The sequence below is a fragment of the Cuculus canorus genome, chromosome 13 (assembly GCF_017976375.1).
Source record: "Cuculus canorus isolate bCucCan1 chromosome 13, bCucCan1.pri, whole genome shotgun sequence".
Classification (NCBI taxonomy): domain Eukaryota; kingdom Metazoa; phylum Chordata; class Aves; order Cuculiformes; family Cuculidae; genus Cuculus; species Cuculus canorus.
The window spans coordinates 13,900,922-13,924,985 of record NC_071413.1 but is presented as its reverse complement, the minus strand read 5'-3'; the positions used below and the strand labels follow the sequence as shown (position 1 = coordinate 13,924,985).

At 37.3% G+C, this 24,064-nt stretch overlaps 1 protein-coding gene across 8 annotated transcripts in view; it reads right to left on the bottom strand.

The window, feature by feature from the left end:
- FTO (FTO alpha-ketoglutarate dependent dioxygenase) overlaps positions 1–24,064 on the bottom strand; it is a 240,029-nt gene that overhangs the window by 40,925 nt on the left and 175,040 nt on the right. Inside the window, exon 9 of one of the 8 annotated variants that reach the window (XM_054078936.1) lies at positions 14,573–14,632. The exons of the other annotated variants lie outside the window; for them this stretch is intronic. Within the exon in view, the coding sequence (XP_053934911.1) occupies positions 14,629–14,632 (4 nt within the window). The 3' untranslated portion in view covers positions 14,573–14,628. Of the gene's footprint in view, positions 1–14,572; positions 14,633–24,064 lie in introns of those variants that run through there. 8 annotated transcript variants of the gene reach the window in all.

The following is a 24,064-nucleotide window of genomic DNA, read 5'->3' as shown; positions in this document are numbered from 1 at the left end:
ATTAACTTATTAATAAAACCTTCTGCAGAAACACTGAATAGGACTCGAGCATAAACAAATTGAAATCACTCTTTTTTTTTTTTAAAGAAACACTTTCAGAAGGTATTTTGCAGCATTCAGCCACCTCTAGCAAATGCTCAAGATTAAATTTGCCCAAAGTTCTTATTTTAGAAACTGTAGGACATGCAGGCAACAAAATACAGGCTCTCAAATGTCTTTGTGAATCTAAGCCTGAGCAACCACCTATCTTGTACAAAGCAGGTTACCATGGACAGTATAGGATCCCTACCATTATGCCAGAATATTAATTAACAGCTCAGAACGCCAGCAGAAATAACCAACTTCTCTTTAGGAAGCGTTAAGATACTCCTTCACAACCTCTCAAGAACTGAGCGTTCTCAATCCTTCTTGAGAGATCCTTGCAAAGCAAATCTAGACAAATATTACGCTGTTGCAATTTCAATGTGCGATTCATATTCTTGCTGAAAAGGTTGAATTGAAACTCTGACCAGACACAGCACGTGTGCTATGGTCTTCAGAAGCATGTTAGAAACACAATCTAAAATCAATAGCAAGAAACAATTACAGCATCTGAATACCATTTGGGTGAAATAAGCTGATGGTGGTGAAGCAACCAGCAGATGTATGTCAATACTGGCAACAAAGTATTTTACAGCGTTTGCACAAAGAGGGGCTGAGTAAATATCAATAAAGCAACTCCTACTACAAACAGTAAAAATGATAAAATCAATATTATAAAATAAAAAGTTAGCACATGGATGAACTCTTTGATATAGACAGTGCTGTGTTAGGAGTGTTCCCAAGTTCCTGGACCTCAGTAAAGGAAAAGACAGTGGCTGAATTTGTCCAGTACTCTGATTAATCAAGAAAGCAAAGTGTACCATAGAAATTCATGCAAAACCAATATTTATGTCCTAAAGCAGGAGGAATCACTGATCTACAGCACCTGCTAGTCCTGTGCACTGTCAAGACTCCATCTAATAGTCCACAACATGCTGCCAGCACTGTCTGCTTAATGGGAAGATCATGAAGGACTTCATATTTGTCCATGAAAAAGGATAGAATAAGAAAAAAATAACCAATTCCTATAAAAAATTATATGAAAACATCAAATCTCAGCAAATTCTTTAAGAAGTCAGCAACTAAAAGGGTAAAACTGTGAGTGACAGCCCATCTGCAAGATGCTGTCTGTAGCTCTGACCTGCATTTACATCAGGGCTGTTTAGCCTTTTGAGCACCTAAAGTTGCTTCTGTTGTTTGCATTTCATAGAAACTACTTTTGAAAATAAACAAGAACCTTTAGTGAATTATTTAGCATACAAATAAACCAGCAAAGAAGCCTAAGTAGGCCAATATGAACAAACTGGATTGAAATATTCATCTGTAAATAACTTTTCAATCTGCTGCTTTCACGTACAAATACTACATGGAACATTAGACACAACTAGCTTCTAGGGATATTTAGGCTCACTGGAGAGCAATTTTTATGTCTACTGGCATCTGTGGGTAGTGATATGGACTGACTGTTAATATAACCAACATAAAATTTATGTGAACGCTCACTGCAATAGCAACACACTGTCAGACAGCTGGTGGTTGATGCGTAGCACATGCGGATTTTATATGCACTGTGTAAACTAACCTTTGCAATAAAGATTTAGCAGGTTTATTAGTTTAGGAAATCGCTATAATTAAGGATAATTCATAATGGCCGCTTATCCACTCTATAGCGATGGCTGCTTTAATTTAGACTGTTTCTTTGAGCCATAAATAAGCACGCTGATATCTTCTGCACAGATGTGGCATTCAACCTGTTCAAGTTGGTTGAGTTTTGCTTGTGTTTTAATCAAAAGAATTAGCAGATAAGCCCATAAAATGTGCTTTGCTTGAAACAAATTAGCAAGAAATGTGGTTTGGAAGTTCTGAAACTCTGTTAGGAGAGCCTTTTGGGGAGGACAGGGAGTAGAACAGAAATTTTCCAAAAAAAAAAAAAAAAAGGAACACACTATATGATCGTAGAGCTGACCTGAGGCAGAAAAGCAGATTTGCATAATTAATCATAGGAAAAAGAGATTTGTCTGTGACCTGTGTGTATTATTTACAATCTATTCAGTTTGTAATTGAGGGTTTGACCTTTGGAAGCCCTTCTAGCAACACTGTGCCTTTCCTCCTTTTCTGCACAACCCTTCTCTGCAGAATACCTATGGTGTCTCTTTACTTAAATTCCTATTAATTCCTGTAAAACAATTCCTTGTGTCCACACTGTTTAATCAGTGGAAAGCACTTACCTTGATTTTTCAGCCACACCATGTTTTAACAAGTGGGTCTCTCTACCCAAACATCCACAAAGCCAGGTTCGCTTCCATCCCCTCCCTTGGCCAAAATCAAACAGCCTTGGCTTTGGTATTACGCAGACACTCAGTATTACCGCTCCTAAAGGAAAGAGGGGAATTTTGACCTTTCTAGTACCTACATAAGGCAAACAGAACACCAGAGACCTAAATTCTTCAGCAGGCGAGTGCACTCTGTCCTCGGGCTCAGCTGAAAGGAGCACGGCTGGGTCACAGCAGACGTTCCTGGACCTTTGGTTGGTACCGTAAGCAAGGGGATCACAGGCTTTGAAAGTGAACGCTCATCCTCCTGTGACTGGTAGTATGAAAAGTCTAGTTCTTCCCAGCAATTAATTTACTAAAAGATCACCCTATCATAAATTTAACTGGCTACCACCGGATTCGTAGGAAAAGGAAGATGGTAACTGTACAGTTATTATGGAGGATATTTTAAGGAGTAAATACCATAATATAATAAACATAATAAATAGTGGTCCTATATTACGCTTCCCTACACATCTACTTAAGGTCACTGCTGGAGAGGGATACGCAGCCACATGGATCATTATATTTCCTCTGCGTGTGGCTGTACCTTTCAGCAATGAAAGAACATTTAAACTTGGTATCATCCTGATGCAGAACACCTGACTTACTGAAGTCACCGCCAGGTATAACACAATTACAAGTACTAGCTCTCCACAGACATTTGTAGTAGAAACTTCCACAGATTACTAATCACGAGCTCTCACCACCATAACTGACATAGCAAATTAGCTGGTTTTACAAAAAAAAATCTGCTACATTTGCCACCTTTGACCTCATTAGTACTTTCTGCAGACAATGACTATAGACCTACCCCACTAAGAAATTATGATTTGAGGTATCTATTAGAAAATGTTTAGTAAGATAGTTGATACAGCAGTTTGAACTACCGAATAACCACAAGTTTAGAAGTAAACATAATCCAGATTTTCCTGATTCCAAATAATGCTTCTTTCCTTTCTCTGGGAGAATCCTAGATTGCAATGCCCAGTAAAAAAACTAGATGCTGAGCTTCGTAGCAGATGACTAAGTATAACAGCTCAAGGTATTATTTCCCTATGTATGAAGCATAAAGACAAAAATCCGGAGCGTTATACAGAACTATCTAGCCTTGTAAGACTCCTGCCACAAATTACTCATACATTGCCTTTTCAGTGGGGTGGAGGGTGGAATCCACATTTTTTCCATTTAGATTTTGCAGTAACCTCAAAAGAGACAGTAAAATGACATAGATTCACATAGTGAGTTTACAGTGGAACACAGTAAGCATTCATTAATTGGTATCAAGTAATTTAAAGATGAAATTCTTTTCTTGGACTCAGTTCTCTCACCAGCCCAACTTACACTTCGTCTGAAGTATGTGTATGAGTTATGAGTCTAGCATGGGTCTTCTCTAAAATGGAAAATACATAATACATATACTTTAAGAAGAAAATGCAACAAAAACCTAGAAGCAATCTGCTTGCAGTCACCAAGAAAATGCATGATAACTACAGTCAGCAAAGGGAGATGTAGTTATCACCATACATACTCAATTTCAGGTTATCTAAACCTATCATTTTCACTCTCCTAATGGCAAACAATCACATCATTCTATTCCTTCCCAGTCCAATGTGAAGAGGTATTCATTGTGAGATTCATATTTCATTAATAAAAAGATCCTGGATAAACAAAATATTAAATTGTTAGGCTATAAAACAGTGCTGAAGCTTAGATTGCAAAAGCAAGTTCAATCAGACTATTATACATTTAAAAACATAGGTCATTCATTATTAGCAATGTCTGTATTGTGTATCATGCACATATATATGCATTGATACGGAACAAAAAACATTCAGAACACCTAGGCAAAACAAACATTATCTGAAGAATTGCGAGCATTAGAAACACAGATATCCTTTATCAGTTTTCTAAAGTATATTATAATGTTATAATGTTGAAATATGTTGAACCACTACATTCAATTTTTTCAGTAGTGTATGGAAGAGAGTCTAAAATTTTAAAAAATGTCTTCCAATTCCCTCTACAAATCCATGAAGCAGTAAAGCACAATAACTTCTTTAGCACCATTCAAAGCACAAGAGTTGTAGTCATTATGTACCTTCTGGATAAAGGCACTATGAAAAGAGAGGGGAAAATGGGAAACAAACATTTTGTTAAAAATATTTCTAAGAAGTGACAGGAAATAACTGTATTTTCCTCCCCCAACTTGGAGCCAAGATTAGAATGGAAATGGGAGAGATGAGCTCTAGAGCTAGAAGTTTTGCTGTCAATGCAAGACACCTTTTGGCATTATCCTCTTGCTCTCTGGGTTCTGACTAATATGTTTTGAATGAGATAAAAGCTCCTCCATTAGCATTCAGTTCAACCAACACGAGCAATTGACTATAGAAGAGAATTGCTTTGCCGATGGCATATTGCACATAAGCTGAGTGAAAACGCAAATCTCTGTGCCAGAGGAAATTTTGGAACTTCCATTGCTTTTTTATATATTGCAATTTTTTTTTTATCAAATAATGCCCAAATAATTCCAAATTATAGTGTTCACTTTGATTTGTAAAACTAAGCTGAAACACTTGACTTTTAGTCAGTAAATATTGAACTGTATTCTTCATGGGAACATACAGCTTGATGGGAGTTGTGGCAGGTAAGCTTGAATAACATCACATTCACACTACAGTTGACATCCCTTATGGGAGATTACATCTCCTATAATTTATTCAGCAGTCATTTAACTCCTATAGGCCATTACATCGCTTTATCTTACAAAGACCAAAATGCATCGAAGATACACTATTTTTGCCAAGAAGCTGAACAAACAGAACAAAATGGAAGTTGAATCTACACTTCTAGAAGTCAATTTCAAATCACACAAAATGAAATGTTTTTGAATAATCAGAAACCTGAACTATTATACTTCACAGTCACACAAAATTAAAATATTTTGTTTTAATAAACCAGAGATGTTTACCATGGAAAGCTTTAGCTTTGTAAAAACCACTTTTTGGTGAAGAAGCACCTGACCTGAATTTTGATTACCCCAAATAATTGTATCTCAGCAAAAACATGGTAAAATGGGATGCGTTAGACACTGCTTTGCTAATTCTTATTGCTGATAAAATTTTCACAGTACTTGCTGCATCTTTATCAAGTAAGAAATACTTGGACTTGAAAAACACATGAATCTTTACTTCTGGTTTCAAAAGGCTTTACTGTTCAAGATTGCAACAGAAATACAAACCCTACCTGCTCAAAAATAAGAGACTGAAACACAGTAGAAATGGTCCTTTAGAATCTAAAAATAGGTGTTAATAGTCATTTGGGGGGAGTATCATCTTTAACACTTGTAAGAAAAACTGATGTATATCTAACCTAAATTAGCCCCCTGACCTTGTGGGACGTGTCCCTGCCCATGGCAGGGGTGTTGGAACTAGATGACCTTTAAGGTCCCTTCCAACCTAAACCATCTATGATTCTATGGTTTATAAATCCCCATCTTCATTCTTCTCCTGAGACATTTTTTAATGTAAAACTGTTCTCTAAGTAGTCTATAAAGCGCTGTAACAATCAGAAAGAATCAGAAAATAAAGCTCTTATACTAGGCTAAAGTGGCTACAAATTACTCTTAACAAAGGCAAAACTTGTTACAGCCCTGGACAAGGAGAAGCAATCGGATCAGGAAAAAGAACCCACTCATATAGAATGGGAGACAGCAACAGAAGAAAAGGAAAAAAAAAAAGAACAAATCCAACAGAAAAGGCTAAAGCAATGCAGGAACCTAAGGGGGAAGATCCTTGGGGCTACAGCTATTTTGACTTAAGGATAAAAAGCATTGAGACAGGGAGGGGCATGGCAGGAAACAGGTTTCGAAAATCTCTTAATCAGTGCTTCCAATAACATACGCCAAAGGAGAAGCAAGCTAGACAGTTGCTAAATAGTTTGAAAGTGCTGGTAATGATGACTAGTGTATCTTACCGCACAAAAGCTCATTATGTGGCCTCTCGTTACTGGGACCAGTTCTTGAGGTAACTCGTATTCTTCAGGACTTCCAGAGGAGGGCATCCTCAAGAATAGAAAATATTCATGACACACGGAGAGGGTGACTGGAGGAAGGTCATCGCAGATCATGTGGGGAGGAGGCCAAATATCCCACCTTGCACAAACCATCCAGAAAACGTGTACCCAAAACTACGCCAAAGAGGCAAAGAATAAAAAAGAAACTAGTAGAGTATGAAATTAATACGTAAATAGGGTTTGTATGTGATGTACATCAGTGCTCAGCAGGGAAGCTGGGATTGGCACTTGGGGCTGAGCATCAGACCTGTCGCACCCCACTGCTTTCCAGATAGGTCAAAGTATTTGCGTGAAGGGAAGAGGTACCGTTTCAGTGCACTGCAGAGGTTATTCTGAAGTTGGTGGGGTGGAAGGAAATTGAAGACACAACACTGAACTTCCAGTTTGGAATAAAAAAGAAAAACACATGGAAAAAATAATCCTGAGCATGTGGGATGTGAGGAAATGTAAGGGTGGCAATACTTTTTGCTTTCTGTTCCAGGAATCAAAATGCTTCAGAGATTGTCTCCAAAGGACTGTTTCTTAACCATGAAAGCCAGTGGCCAGACTGAGAAGAAAGGAGGAAAACAATAAAAATCCAACCACATCATCTGCCTTTGGTTGAAACTAATTTCTTTCCTTAGAAAAAATACTTCAAATCATTAAATATGAACAATGAGAAGAAGGTCATGAAGAGTGACTGAATTTGGAAGTGGTCTTCAAGGTTAGATTACAACCTTTTGCGTCCAACAAACAAAAAAGCACTAAAAGTATCACTAAGTTTCTACAAAATAATTAAAAAACTGCAAGTCTATTTTTTTTACAAAAAGAAATGCATTTTCAGTAGGAATTAACACATTCTTGTACATAAAGAGCAAAGGGTTTGGTACTGATTTTTAGCACCTACGGTTGACTGCAACAGCTGAAGTATTTTTAAAAGCAGAATATATTTGTAAGGTCACTAGTTTCTTCATTCGATTTGCAGATGGGGACCTCTATTGGTACAAAATAATTACTAGAAAAAAAATTCACACCTAGAAATCGAACCATTGGCTCCCACGAAAATCACATTGGCTAAATTCTTATTTTCATTACGTCAATGTTATACTCAGCTCAATTAAAATTGCAGGAATCAGCCCAATCAAACGTATTTAATATAAGAATTTGGCCCGACCGTGAAAGATGTCAAGTATTATTCTGAAAAAAAAAAATGCTACAAAGAGGAACAAATATACTTTGAAGTTCACCTTCTCACACTTATGCCTGGGGGCTCTTCTGTGTGTGTGCTTTATGCGTATTTTTACTACAACCTGGGTGTAACCACGCAGCGTCCTAGCTGTGGCCTGACATATCTCCGCGTTGGGCAGGATTTTCAATCCTTCAGGACACTCTGCAGGTGAGTGGCAGCACTCAGGCTGATCCCCAGCCACTTTCACAGTTACTTATCTGTCTTTATGGATTCTTCCTGTGTGTCAAGTTAGTGCATAACAGCATTACTGTCAGGGTGACAAAATTGTCCCCAGAGCGTCACAAATGATTCCCGAGCCTTATGGCTGCAAGCAGGTAGTAACAGATCGACTCTGCCTTTCCGAGCTTATCAGTCTCCAGTCCTGCCACCACCCTTTATACCGTATACACACACACGGCGTTCCCCTTTACCTTTGTAATTCTCAGTTAAGAATTAACACGGTTCTAATTTTGGTCCTTTATAATTACCAAGAAAAATGAGCAAAGGCTGGTTTTAAGTGAAATCTTTTCCCCTCAGAAGCCTGTTCATCTGCCTTATTTTCAAATGACAGAGTTTGGGGAAAGAAAACACCGCAGGATTACTGTTTTCTAAATACAGAAACCAAAAATATTAAATAGTGGCTAAGATGGCTGTACATACTGAATTTTATTGCATGCTATATACCATCCAAATTCTTAGTTTCTTGATGCATTTCTGTTACGCAAAGCCGGGGTTTTTTTTTTTCCTATAATTTTGTTGCATTTTTTACTCTAATTGTATTCTGCCTTCAGTAACACCTTTTTTAAAAGAACATTTTTCTCCAGTTCAATGCCATGCATGAACCTGTAATAAATTAAAAATTTTATTTGTCGAGGGCTGGTTTAAAAACTTCCCCCCAATTGTGAAGAATCATTCCAAAAAATCCATCAAGTTAAAATAATTTATATATTATTTAGAGAAGGCTGAGAATCTTGATTAATATATTGAAAAAGAATACTTTAGCAGCAAACCTTGCTCAATAATCTAAATACTGTTTCATGGTTACATAGTACAATACAAGATTTCGATGATTTTTACCAGAACCATGTTTTATGTAAATAAGTTTTGCTTTGTTTAAGTCCGTTGTATTTCAGTTCTTCGAAATGGCTTCAAGGGAACTGTTTCCAGACGGCGCCAGCTAAAGGGACTCCATGAAGGAGAATTGCTCGTATTCTTGTGCTTCCATCATCTTGCTCAAACAGCTCAACTTTCTGTGCCTTAGTTTCCCTAACTGTTAACTGAAAAATGTTATATCGACTGCTTATAAAGACGCCCAACAAACTGTAGAGTAGTAAAACTAGTTAACAAACGTACATTGAGATCAAATGAAAACCTTTTGTTCGGAAGATGAACCTTCAAAGAATGACTGGGGAGGGCACGTGAAATGCGTGGTCAAACCATGCTACCTCGAGAAATGCAGCAGACTATGGGGAGCTGATTCTCGTTAAAACGGCACGGCTGAGGACAGATTGCCGGCAAACACGCGTCTGGGTGTCAGCGCACACCCTCCCCACCCCTCAGACCATTTGTCCTTCACCTGATGAGCATTCATCGGCTGAGTTTTCAGATAGGTTCAATACGATTTCCGACACTAGAAAAACAAAGCTAAAAGCAATTTAGAAATACCTGCCCGTGAAGTCAAAAGGCAAAATATCTGAAGCTTCTCTTGGAATCTCTGACCTCAGAGGCTGACATGGTTTGATGGGAAATTTAATGTAATAGTCCGAGAAAGCCAAAAGGCCTATTGTCAGCAATGAAGTCTGAAAGTTAGCAGAATTAATATAACTGTACAATGGAAGTGCCCTCGAGGGACAAGGCTGCAGAACCAGCGCAGAGGGAAAAAAGAGTCTTGAAGTCATTTCACTATGACATTCTGTCATCACTGCTAAACGGAAATAAAAAAAATCACCTGAATCACCACATGCTTCAGAGTGTGTCCCTTCCTTATCTAATATAGAGTAATAACATTGATGTCCCGTGCCCCACCTGGGCTGGGAAGGGGCTCTGCAGGGACTCGGGAAGCTCCATTTTGAATTGCTAAATGCAATAAGAATAAATGCAAGTGGGAGTCTGTTTAGCAGAGAATGATGTCTGGTCTGTAGCCCATCAAAGCCCAATAAATCTCAATGCTTCAACAAGAGATGAAAATGGTTATCTCATCATTTCAGTGCCAGGGTGAAATTTTCTCTGAGCCAGAGTATTTTTACAGATGATTTATGTCTGGGAAGGGTAGTTGTTTAACAAAATGGCAGATAATGATAAATAGAAGGTAAATAGAAACAGCAGCAAGGGAGTGGTTCTTAGTTGCAGCAGTAGAATAAACAATATACTTACATAAAGTATATGTCACATATAAGTGCCATTATTCTAAATCCTATGAGTTATATGTTACTTGGAATATCACATGAAAGACCTGATAATATGATTTACAGGATAGGGAATTTAGCACGTATGCAAGGCAAATAAGTACCAAAATTATTCTTTCTGTTATACCTGCATTAATCCCACTTCACAGAAATTACTCTGGATTTCCAACTGTATAATAAACAATAAGTGTCTCTGTGTTCACTGGGTTTAATACCTTATTATATTAAAATGAGAGGGATCAGGAGATGGGCCAATTTTGCTGTCCTTACAAATCTATTTTTGAACACAATACTCATATTTGACTGTGTACTAAAATACAAATACTTTTACAGTAAAGGGAAAGACTGAAACATACTCTATCTGGATGAGCTTTTATAAAGTCACCTGCAAATAATGCTTGCTTTTTTTTTTGTAAGGTCTTTGTTTGGATGACATGATAAAACAAATATTCATGGAGTTAATGATGAGAAGAAAAGAATAGTAAAAAGCAAACAAAGCTGCCTTTTTATTTTTTTGAATCGGAGATACTGTAAACAATGTTGAATTGGAGATACAGATTTGAGGTCAGGGTGCTTGGTTTCGTTTTCTTTTTCTTTTTATGCATTTTTCCTGTGGCTGTACACAAAGGAAAAAAAAAATCTAATTACAGCTTTAAATGCCCAAAATGCCATGTCCACCAAAAGCCCGATGCTCATTAGTAGTAGTAATTAACTTTACAACTGTCAACACAAACACCACACAGGCTGACAGATAGATAGTAGCTCTGAGGGTGCTAATAAATCCGGAAATAACAACTTGACACGCAGATGCACAAAAGGATGCAGGTGATAAAGAAATGTTGACATCAAATCTAATTATCTTCGAAACGGCCAACTACTGCACAATCCACAGTAATGCACTGTTATTGCTAGTGATGAGCCCCACTGGAATGGCTCTTAACCACAGCATACAACTGAGCTTTTACAGCCCCTTGTCATATCTAGTGAGGACAATATCAAAAAGGAAATTATGAGTGTCATGACCCCTCCAAGTCAAAAATCTAGTGATGAATATAGGCTCAGCAAGGCATAGCAGATTACCCCCTTACGAGTTTTAAAGCCAGGATGATATATGACATTTTTATCAGGCACTTTCTCAGGAATGTCACCAAGAGGGAAAATAAAGGCCCTGAAAAGAGACGACTAGGTGAATTATGCAACTGTAATTGCCGATCATAACCTGATATGGGCTGAAATTGCTCTGTTTTCATATTGAGATAGCATAAAATTGTCGGGAAATGCAATGGCTTCTTAATGTGGCCTAGATGAGTCTAATATTCTGATCATTTTTCACTCAGCTGCTAGGTAAACAGTGCTTCTTTAACACAACCACCGTGGCCCAGGGCAATCTGGGGGCCCAATTTTACACTTGAATTGAGAAAATATGTGTAAACTACAATTTTTCATATTTTCTGCATACATAAGAAGATGAAACATCTTTATCATGTGTATTGTCTGGCTGAGCTTATACAAAATATTAGTTTATCTCTCCTACTTTGGTTTATTCCATAAGCAAAACACATAGATCTAAAGGACAGGCAATATTCTATATACAAAATAGGTCCATTTTTTATGCAGTCTCATATGAAGAATTTCACCATTTTGTTTTTGAAAAGCTGGCAATTAGAAGGGGCAGATTTTGTAAAATAAATTAAAATATTCTAAAACGCTAACATTCTTTAGCAAACTATGATTCTGTGATTCTAAACAGTCTAAAAAGGCAGAAAACAAAAGGTCACAGAAATATTTATTTCCACAACTTCAGATATTAGTTTAAACAATAACTTGCAGGGAAAAAAAAAAACAGATAAAGAGCGCTTCTTTATTACCATACTGTAAGAGAAATTTATTTTAAGTGAAATCTGCTGTATTAAATTGTTCATAAAACATATTTGCTTAAAAAGCATCTTGACTTAAAATGAAAAAAATGATAATCACAGAAACCCCAACGAAACAAAAAGCATTCTACTACCCATTCTCAGATAATAATCAGCAATAATACCTGGGGCAGAAAGGTCATAAACCATACTTCCAAGACAGGAATAATTCATTGTACTACTATGTGTTTAAGAATTAGCTTGATAGAGTCACTATCTAGACTGTGAGATATTGTCTATCAATCTGACCTTCTAAAAATTAACCAGCAGACTCCCACTTAGATCAAAACATCTTTGCTTTTATGATATGTAGCGTCTTATTTAGGATTAATTTTAGGACCGGGCTTATGATGAGTGCAGCATCATTTGCAAAATACATCAATGTAAAAGTGAAGCAATACAAACTCTTATATAATTAGGTATTTCTTTCTAAATTTCTAAACATATTTTTCCCCGAAAGGAACCATACTGAAATGCAACCTCTTTTTGCTCTTTTGCTTAAGAATTAGTTCAGAAATAAATAAGTACAAAGGAGGTCAAAAGTCTTTGTTTGCATTCGTGTTATCTGTTCTTAGCTCCTATATACGCACTTTATCTGGGCACTCCAACACTAACTGCAAAGTAGCACGGACTAGCAGTAATAACTAGCACTTGGAGAAAACCCGCGTGTCGCTGGTTACTGTAGATAACAGCCCCACAACAAAGTTGGAAATATCTGCATCAACTTACTTCCTACTCGTTTTTACATTTTATGTTTTCTAAGGGCTGAGACTTTCATACTAAATAACATAGCAAAGTGTGATACCTTGCTCTATAGAAAGGCTTCAAGCACAGCAGTTTGCCAAAGGGTTCAGCGTGGGGGATATACGGCACTGAAGAGAACACCGTGATGCTTCAGTGATCATATGAGTCTTCCTAAAACATTTTCACTGGATAAAACAGAACAGGACTGAAATACAGTTCCCAAGAATTAATACCGTGTGATGCTAAATGCAGAGCTGTTCCGATCTCGAAAGAACTCAAAACTATAGACCCATCCATAATTATTACATTACCACCAACCCTATTATGAACAGTCTTTATGTAATTAACATACCAGCAGGGAATTTAAGGGGTACTTGGCATTAATTTTCAATCCCTATTCTCCAAGAATTTGGTACTCAATTGTGGTGATAAATAGAACACACACGGTTATGATTATGCATTTTCTGTAATGATTATGCACCATAGCAGAAAATACCTCATAACATAACGCAGGCTCACATTTAGCAAGAAAACATATTTACTGCTATATTTTCATTCCATTATAGTAATTCAGAAAGTCAAGTGACCAGATTCCATTTTTTCTCCTTTTTCACATGATCTGTTTACAGAAGGTTTTCTCCACAGTCCCCAGCACTTAGCAGAAAAATAACTTACAACCTTTATCATTCTCTTACAAAGTCAACCACGCCAAAACTGTATTTATTTCATCTTCCTGTCTCTGTATCCCCCTTCCGGAGAGTCAGTGAAGAGGCTGCAGTGACTGTTGCTAAGCAACTACACCACAGCACTGCATCACCAATTACAGATATTTCCCATCATTTTCAGCCTCACAAATTTGGGAGCTGGTATAATAATGGGAAGTAGTGTGGATAACAAAAGTATTATCCATAGACTGGTACATTAGCAGACAGACCATAAAAACTAAAAAAGGGACTATTATGACAATAATAACACTAACAATAATTGCTAATATTATTTTTAATCTTTTTTTTATTTAATCAGTACAGCCTCCACAAAGAACTTTACACATTCACTATGTGTGAACGCAAATGTATTTGCGAATTCTGATTATTTTTTGTGGGTCTTTCTGTGCAAGAGAACACCACAACGTCCATGTTGCTGAAAGCTAACATGAGATCTATTAGTAATCAAATTTCAGCCCAGATTTTATGGTTAGTCTAACCGAGTTAATTTCTCTAATGTTAGCAATTCATGGAAGTGGTCTCTTGTGGCAGCACAAACCTGGGATCCACAGCAGCTGTCAGAAGAGACTCTGAGGAATTCCTTATTAGCCAGAATGCAACCAGGCAGAAAACTCATTACACAGTGCTAAATATACTTAATCACATCTATTAGAGAAAAATGAACTTGATAATTACAACAAATAACTAAAGAGCAAAAAGTGTTCATGGAAAAACCCACATCAGGACGTGTAAGAAAAGGGGCTGCACACTGCCTCTGGGTGGGAGACAGCCATGCCTCGCTGTAAACTGTTCTCATTCTAATATAGAAGGATTACACCACAACGTACCAATGATTTAGGTTCCCCTTGAAATTGAAGCATTTACGTTTAACAGCTAACATAAATTTAATGTAATAAGTAAATTAATTACTTAAATTTTAAAAATTAATTTGAAAAGCTCTTCTGAGGGTTCAGACAACCTCATCTTCTCAACATGCTTTCTGGGGAGGGGAGGTCTTCTACAGACATTCAACACAATAAATAAAGGTCATTTCACCATAGCAGATACTTTACTGCAATAGTTAATGAAAGGGCTCAAAGCCTTTCCTTGTCGTGCAGCCTTTATTTTCCTTCAAATGGAACTGGGTTGTGGGGTGATGTTTGGTCCACGATTTGGCTCATCGAGCTATCTATATTATAAAAAACAGATGATGAAATGAAAAGCATCAGATATTGACCTCAACAAGTAATTATAGGCTGAAACCAAACATAAACATCACATACTCTTCATGGCATCGTATACTATACACAGGCACTCCAACCAGACCTGAATACCATCTGCCAAAGCCTCCCTTGCTTTGCTGTCCCAGAAATATCTTAAGTCTGCATTATTTTTATTTGCCCATTGCCTAGTCAGCACACGTGAAATGTGAGCATTCGAATTTTGCAGTATTTGATACACAGACACCCAAAGAACACAATGGAACAGTGAAGTGGGATCCTTACCTTTAGAACAGGCTTAATACACAGACTTTTACTAGTTCTCAGCAAACTCCTCTCAAATCTCATGAGAATCAGTTCATTTTCAAGCCCAACTATGAACTTGGTTTGGAGACTTTTTGAACCCTACCTTTATTTTAAATTCCTACCCCATTATATACATTTTTAATTCAAAACCATCTAAGCAAGCAATCAGGCATATTGAAATAATCAAATAAAATCTGAGAAGGGATGCTCTGAGGTTTTCATATAATTTTGACTTTGTTGGAAGAGGGCAGTTAAGTAATGCATGAAGCAAGCCAGCTGGATTTTCTTTTTTATTCAGCCATAGAACATTTTCACCTTAATTTCTGTGAAATACCATTAAAATATTGGATAGCGTCTAGCGCAAATAAGACTAATTCTTCACAGTTTTACACAATGGCCATAGAAAGTCCTTATCTAAAGCCTGTCAAAGACAGAAAAAGTCAATGCTTGTTCATGCCAAAGTTAGAGACCTAGGTAGATTCCAAGTGAAAGGGCTACAATGCCATGTTGTCTCTTCACCTCATTCCTTTCCTTCAGCTGTCACAAAGAGAGGCAAGAAACTGCAGAATTCCATTTCCTAGGACTATAACTTAGAATGGTGGAAATTAGGAAACAGGATTTGATTCATTGTGCGCCCCAAGAGCAGTGAAAGATCCAAACTCTGCATGACAATAAATTAAGAGCAGACGGTCAAGACTTTGAACTGATAGAAGAATGCTTCTTTTAATGTTCCCTCGCACTTGCTTTCCTTTGTTCTAGCTGATTCATAACTTCTCTGGGTCATCTCTGCTGTCTACGTATCACATCAGAATCAGTATTTTAGACGAAAGCAAAGGTAACAGCTGCAAAGCTCAGGCAGTCGCCACTTCTTGGAAGTTAAGCACCATATATACCATTTTCAAATATGTTCCTTCCAATGAGTTATACTCACGGACTGACGTTATTTAAAGGAAAAAATGTAAAAGGTATTCTAACATAGTCTGAAAATGGAACACTTTTCCAATGAAAACATGTCACCAAATACGCACATATATACAGTAATTTGCTTGGCTGGATTTTAGGACAACACAGCATATTCTTTTGGGGTGGCAGTAATTCTGAAGATTTTTTTGTTCTTTTACAAACTACTGTTTTCAGAACAGACAACGCTCTTACAGAAACAAGCTATCAAGCCTTGCAAAAATCATTGACTTTAAGATCCATAACTTATCCTATAAATCTAAAGAGTAAACCTTAGTATTCAGAACAGGATATAGCATTCCTCTTATGTGAACAAAGGTATTACAGAACGTACATAATTGCTTATTCAGTTCTATACACCTATTAAACATTTTTCTTTATATTTGCACAAACCAAAATTCTAACTTTAAACCATCAGTCAGAACTTAGCATATACATCACACCACACTGAAATCAGAATACACGTGAATTAAATTATGAGAACTGTATGTGAATTTTAAAGTGATTTTTACAACGTTCTATCGTGTTTCAACAAATCTAACTCCCACTTAGTTACACCAGATCTTCTTCACATAAATGTCCACTAAGATTGAGATGTGGAAAACCAGTTTTTGTCTCACAGCACCTCTCCACTCTTTCTTTAAGCTTTCAAAACTGTCCGAGTTCACACTGGATTACTGAATTAGGCAGACTTTTCACCTGAACTTTCATGGCAATATTTATATTCTTATGACTACTCTCCACTTTAAGATACCTTTTACCTTAGAAAGTTAAGTTAGCAACACAAATGTGACATTAAGTGATATGAACAGAAAGAGAGCTATGGTAGCAATGATAAGAAAGAAAAACGAAACAAGCAAGTTTTAAAGGGCATAAAAGGCCAGAATCTTTCTTTACGTGTACAGAAAATGCCTACAACTGGATTAGAATTTTGTTCAAAGCGTAGAGGTAGTTACTGGTCACTTCTTTTAGAAGATCAGCCTTCATTTCCAAGGCTAAGGGTTTAGACAAGGAAAGTAGGTTCTGCAATGCTTCTGAGCTTTACAGTGTGAACTCTTGAACATAAAAAAATCCATCCATGCATAATCATGCAGTGATAGCAGTGACAAAAAGGAGGTATAATATCCTTATACAACAATCACATTTGGGAAGTCTAAACATGAGAACGTCATCAGAACATCAGAATTCTGGCATTAGTATTTTGGGGATGAAATGTACATTGAAATATTTTCTGCTGCATCATCAGTCAATAAACAATAATAACTCCTCTTCATTTGAAGCAAAAGAATTGTCTACTTTAATATAGAAGTTCACTAGAATTTACTGAGAATCACATTAACAGGGATGGAAAGGCTGCTGTAGAATTAAAGCATTAATAGTTTATTAACTACAGGTATTTCCATTTTCATCTCACTAATTCTTGCAGGGATATAATTCCTTATTATTATTTAATTCTCTATTGGGGGTTTACAGGGTTTTTAATAGGGAAGATGTGGGTGGGTTTTTTTCTGTAGCACCTCACATAGGAAAAAATATCTGGAGATGTTTACAGAGCGAGCTTATGTTTGAGAAAGAAGAATGGTTTGTAAGTCATCACAGAGCGCTGCACAGCAGCAAACAAAAGAACAGAGGAATCATGGTCCAAGCTGCAAAGTTTTCAAAAGGGGGAAAAAGCATTCTGATACCAGCAAAACCAGAAAAATCTGACTAAAATAGAGCTTTATTGTTGCAATTTAAGGAAAACCGCGTAGATCTAGATGTCCCAGTTTGCGTGGTCCCTAATTAGAGCCTACAATAGTCATGAAATTTTTCTTAGTTTTTGCCTGTTTTCAAACACAGTTTTGCACCAAACATCCTCGAAAAATATGGAAGAGTTAGGAACAACACTGACAAACAGAGCAAGCAGAAGCAGCCCAGTGTGCTAGCAGCTGCAGTAGCACAGGACTGGCAGTAGGATGAAACACATGGTTGGCACTTATCAAACAACAGAGACAACCACTATGTACCAAGAATGCGGTACACCTCTGTGGGGTTCCACCACAAGAAATGACAAGAAGAACTGCATCTATGACTTTCTCTAACATTCATAACTCATAAACTCCGACCTTGATCACTTTAGCAGATGGTTTTGCTCTGCTGTAGTTGCAATTAAACAGAGTGTGCCAAAGTGAAGAGCAAATTACCCACGCTATCTATCCCAGTTAAAAAAATCTGCAGTCTTCCAGTATCTAGTGGGACAATATCCAAGATCCTCCAGCCCCAGCCCGTGCTGGATTGCCATTATATTTTATGTCAGTCAGTACTTCAGAGAGTCCAAGACCCTTGGCATATGTTCTTAGTTAACAAAATGGAAAATTAAACTTTGTAGCAACCCCCTGCCACTCCCAAAATAAAAGAAAAATTCTATCTACATCAATGAGCAGGAAGTCTGATCGCCCTGTGCCAGCCAAAAAGCCTGCAATATAAGGACATTTGGCTGAAGAAAGGAATTTGAAATAAGGAAACTAGACTAAATTCACACTCCTGCATTTCAGGTACAGAGGAACCGTCAGAAGGAATATGAATTTTAAAATCACCTCTGATATTGACAAGCATCGGTTTATGACTTCGACAGAGCCTTTATACTTTTTAAAAATGAGCTGATCGAAAATGCTACCCACATGGAAGAACTGCTCCTGAGTTTCTTTGGCACGCTAAAAATACCACTATCATAAGCCCAGTGTGTACACAAAGAAAGTACCGCAGTCAAACAGGAAGAGGCACCTAAACATTGTGGCATTGTCGTTAATTAATGACTGTGTATAAGACACTGTGCAGTGTGAAGGACAGAACAAGACAACTTTTAAACATGAGACTTAGCCTTTGGTTCCCTGCTATCAGAACATAACTTGCCTTTGGGCTACACCAAAAAGGAAACATGAGCAGCATCTGCTCATTAGTTCCCCAGCATTGCTGAATATCCAAGTACAGTAGTTTTTCAAATTAAATGCATGAAAACCGCGATGAGTAGATTTACAAAAACGGTATTTGAGAGTAGGTCTGAATATGAAGAAGATATGCAGATAAACTACCTCACTGGCAAACTCATGTTAAGTTTATTACAGTCCAGATGGTAAGGGGTAAATGAAAAAGGGGCATTTATGTCAGAGCTTGTACAATAGGAACAAGAACACTGATAGGGTTTCTTTTCTTATATATAGCTGGGTAAAGAGATCAGAGAACACTGGAACGTTAGCCAAAACAAGTTATCCAGCTGCACTGCGTTTCATCACATATCAATTTTTACTGAAAGAAAACCATACAAATTTAATCAGTTCTTCATATGGTAATATTTAACATTTTTTTCCAAGTTGTTTGATATTATTGTTTTAAAAGTTCCTTTTCCCCCTCCCTCGAACGTGATGTGTGATAGTGGTGAACACAGGAAAAATATCTATCCCTGGCAAGACTGAAAGTCTCATTTACAGTAGACTCAGTAATAAATGCACTGGCGTCTGTGTCAATTGACTGTCTCAATGAAGAACAGGTCACTACAGGGAACAGTAAAAGCAGCGTCTACATTTGAACTCCCACATCCCCATCCCACGCATGTTTGTAGCATCAGTAGAAATTAAATTACCCTAATAAACCTTTCTGCCTCCTCCCCTCCCTATGAAACAGGATTTTTTTTTCCTGACATCTTAAACCACATGGGTTTTCCCTCTTTTTTGTAAGGCTATCATATGGCATTTGTGTAGCACTTTTAATTATTTGAAAATATATAATAGAGTGGAGACATGGATCCCACTTATATAAATGCCTATTAAAAGGCCACGTATTCTCTCAGTAACCATAAAACATAAAACACCTCTTAAAAGAATATAATTCCTTTGTTTCTAAGCCAAACACATATAATAAGACAGCTTGCTCCTTTTAAGTAAATAAAAATGATTTGTATTAAATAAAATGAAAAATTGTATGCGCTATATAATTTAACAATAAGACACATCAAAGTATGCATTACTGCAAGCTAACCCATGCCACAGAGGTGTTGCAAGCCAAATACTTTAAACAATCCAAGAAGCATGTTGTTATAGAAAAGCAAAAACCACAGCGTGTCATAAACTATTGGTCAGACGTGATGTAAAACCAAGTTCCTAACCATTTGTGGTCACTAAAATCCCCTGGCACTTACTGTACCCTTAGAATGTTGCTTTTGCCCAAACTGGAATGTTTTTAATACACAAGTTTTATGCCACCTAGCTTTATTCCTTATTTCTTTAGAGAGAACTCTCCCGCCTGCTCTGTGCCGAGCCAGCCCGCTGCCGCTTTGCCGTGTTCTGCCCTAGGAGTGGCTGTCGTACAATGGTTTCAAGAGGCGTCTTGCATGCAAATGCATTCATGTGGATCTCTACGTGTTCCCCCAGTTATAGCCCACCAAAAATCGGTGAAACTAATGGGATTTCTTGGAGCTACTTGATAGTGAAATTTGAGCCATAGTTTGCACCACAGTTTCAAACCCCTCAACCATCATGCGTGTATAAATAAGATGATCGTGTCATATATAACCCCGAATAAAATTATTCAAAAAACGTAATCGTTGAGCATATACTGAACGCCTTGTCAGAACACAAAGTATTCTAAAAAACACAGCACAGAAAAGCTTATCTATTGTTTGCATCAGTTTTATATGGGTTTAAACCACCACGCTGGATCCGCATTCCCCATTTATGAACTGTTCTGTAGTTTTGACTGCTCTATTTTTAAAATGTTTCAGTGGAAACACTGCACGCTCAAACAGAATGCTTACAAAGCTGATGAGTCAGTACTTTTTGCTAAAAAGGAGGAATTTTCTCTCCAAGAGCGTTAACCAGTACAGTGTAGTTTAGGTTGTAGTTGTGCCAGCGCTCTAGTAGCGGGAGAAAAAAATCCACCATCTTGAGCAACAGCAGTAAATTTCTTTTAAGAAATACACCATGCAGCAAGGAAATGTTCTGCAAACCTCTTGATTTATATTATTAATGAGGAGGGAGTTAATGGTGGCATAAAGTGAAACACGAACCAGAAAGTCAGCGATTGAGAGAACAGTTTACAAACACTAATATTAATGTCATAAAAAGAAACCTCTCCGAACCACGACAGAACTATTGACCTTCCACTGCATCCTTAACCATCAGCCCTACATAATCAACTAGGTAGCTAAGTTGTACCTTTAATGTTAAGTTACACCCTTATTGTTACTTCCATGAGTAAATATTGATTATACAATTCTCCTATTCCTGAGGAGACCAATTGCGGTGACACCTGCCCACAGCTGGTGCTGTGCACAGAGCAGTACAAAGAGCAGCTCGGCAGCGCACGTAACAGATGTCTTGGAGCTGGAAACTCACTCCGCATGTCACAACAGTTGCACATTCCACCCACAAAAGGCCCCACTAACAACAACAACCATTTATTTTATGATGCTTGAAAAACTCTTTTTAAGTAATAAAATAATCCTAAACTGAGAAATAATGAAGCATAGTGGAGTTTTTCCAAATAACTGTAACCCTCGAACACTTTACTTTATTGATCTAAATACATTTGCTAGGTGGGTAGAAAAACCACTGACATCAGCATACCATCATTTTTATTCTAATTTTACAGAAATGGTAGAAAATACATTAAAGTCTTTCAAACATTTCCATAGATATATCCGTGTCAAATAACACTGAGGTGATTTTTTTTTCATACTGTAACATCAATGAAAAATTATAATGTGCTTATGAATTTTTTTTCTTGTTAACATTATTAAATAGTACCTGAACTTTTGCTGCAATCTTGCAGATTAACCTGAACCTGCAGTTTCCTGGGGCTATAGACTTCAGCACCTAAAGTGTTATGGTGGTACAGTAATATTGAATAAATGTATTTTATCACCCTCTTTTCCAACCTCAGTATTATTGCAGTCAGTAAATGTTTTAATGTTGCCTAAAAATTGTTATTAATTTGCATCTGATCAGCTCCATGTGTCCTGTGAGCATAACACCACTGCTCACTGTTTCTAGCACGGAGCTGAAGCAGCTTCACACCCACTCAAAACCAAAGGAATATGCCCACTGGAAAAACGGCAGCCAATTCCTCCTTAGTTCAGCTGCTCTAGGAGTGCTGGTGAACTATTCACACTGATCTGCATCGTTCAATTCTCAGTAAAGATTTTCTGCAGTGACAGATACTTGTGGAAATAAACTGCTGACAGATTTGCCAAGTTATGTGAGTAATTAAGTATGTAAAGCTACAGATGTTGAACAATAGTGCCTTCCACCAAGATATATGCCATAATATCAAAAAATAACCTGGCATCTGGTTTCTTTATTTAAGTACCTTTCTTAGGGTTTGGATCTTAATTTTTTACAGTTGACAGCAATGATATTTGAGCCAGTCCGTGGCATCTGGTTGCTGAGGGGGGTGGGAAAAAATAGGAATAAAGGAAAAAAAAAAAGGGAGGGGGGAGAGCTCTATGCACTTTAATTAATTGTGGAGAGATTACATGGTCTTCCAACCGTGTAGTTTGTCATCAGAGCACATTACAGATTTATATTAGATGTTTCTCCACAGTGTCAAGAATAATTAAAAAGGGATAGGAAATGATGCCAGCTTGCAATGCTTTACATCAGTGGTGAAAGTTTTATATTTATTACAGCCAAACAATTTTAAAAGAAGATGTCAATTTTGTAGTTATACTGTGCAAGGAATAAATATCAGGTGGGTAAAGCAGCCAATACATTTCAGCTGCTTGACTAATGAGAGGTTCATGTTTAATCTATCAGACCTACCAGAATTGGTGTGACATGTCAGAGTTATTAATGAAGCAGCATCCTCTTTTCTCATAAAAACATCCTCTCAATACAATAACTAACATATGTTTTTCTTTTCTTCCTAAAAGGATCTCTGCCCAACTCTTCCTTGTGATTCATGTACGGACAGACATGCCAACTGTACACAATTTTTTTTTCCCATTAATTTGCAATACTTTTGGTCTTGGGCTGTGCCAATCGTACAGCGTTTATGCGTTCTCCAGTTCTCAGTTCCCCAATCATAAAGGGCCACGTTTCTCTCCTCCTCTGTGCACAGACTTCTTTGTACATGTGGATGAGAGAAGCATATGGACCTAAAAGCAGCTTGCAGCCCAAGGAACAATTTCTACCCAAATACTGCAGGTTTCACATCTGGCCCCAAAGAGACTCATTCACAAACTGCATCTCCCAAATGTCTTCAATACATTTATATTTATTTAATGTAGTTTTATTGATTTAGTTTCTGCTGCTTTAAACATTCTGCAGTAAGGAAACAGTGCAAACAAGCTGCTTTCTTTTGCTATGAAGTAGTTTTTAAACTGAGCTCAAACGGAGAGTTCCTTTCACGTCAGTGTTAAAAGGAATTATTAAAAGCAGGTGTAAATTGTTCCCTCTTCCTATTCTGTTATGTTTTCAGAATCACAATGAGAAAATAATTTCAGACAAACTACTACATTTAATGGTGATCAAATCACTCAGCCTTTGCTGTTGTTTTTACTGAGTCCAAAACAGGAAACAAGCCTTCACCAATAAAATAGCTCCTCCTATTCAGTTCATGCATTTCAGAGAGTGATATTTCATAAAAGTAAAAAATGTAAGAATTTACATCCTATATCTACAGTCCCATTCCAAGATGTCCAGAGTTCACAAATCAAAAGTCCTGGCCTGTCCCTGTGTGCGTACTGGAGCGTCCCTCCAGACAAGGTAGGGAGTGAGCTCCAGCAGACAGAGCTCTGGATTAGGATTCAGAAGATGGTAACACCTCACCTTGGCATTGTCAGCAACTCACTATGTGGTCTTGAGTAAGTCCCTGTCTCTTTTCTATACAGTTTGAGGCTACAGAACAGACCATTCATTTCATTTAACTTAAGGCACTTAGGCATCTGTTCATCAACATACATGATGTTACGGCAATTAGAGATGGAGTTCTATACGTTATTATAATGTGCATAGATTTAAAAATAAATTTAAAAAAAAACAACAACTTTTTCAATCCTTAATTGTCCTGACTTCATTTAAGATGCGCAACCGTGCATACAACATTACCGGGTTAAGATACAGAACTTTTCCGATCATTGAAGCTGCTCTGGCATGCTTCTT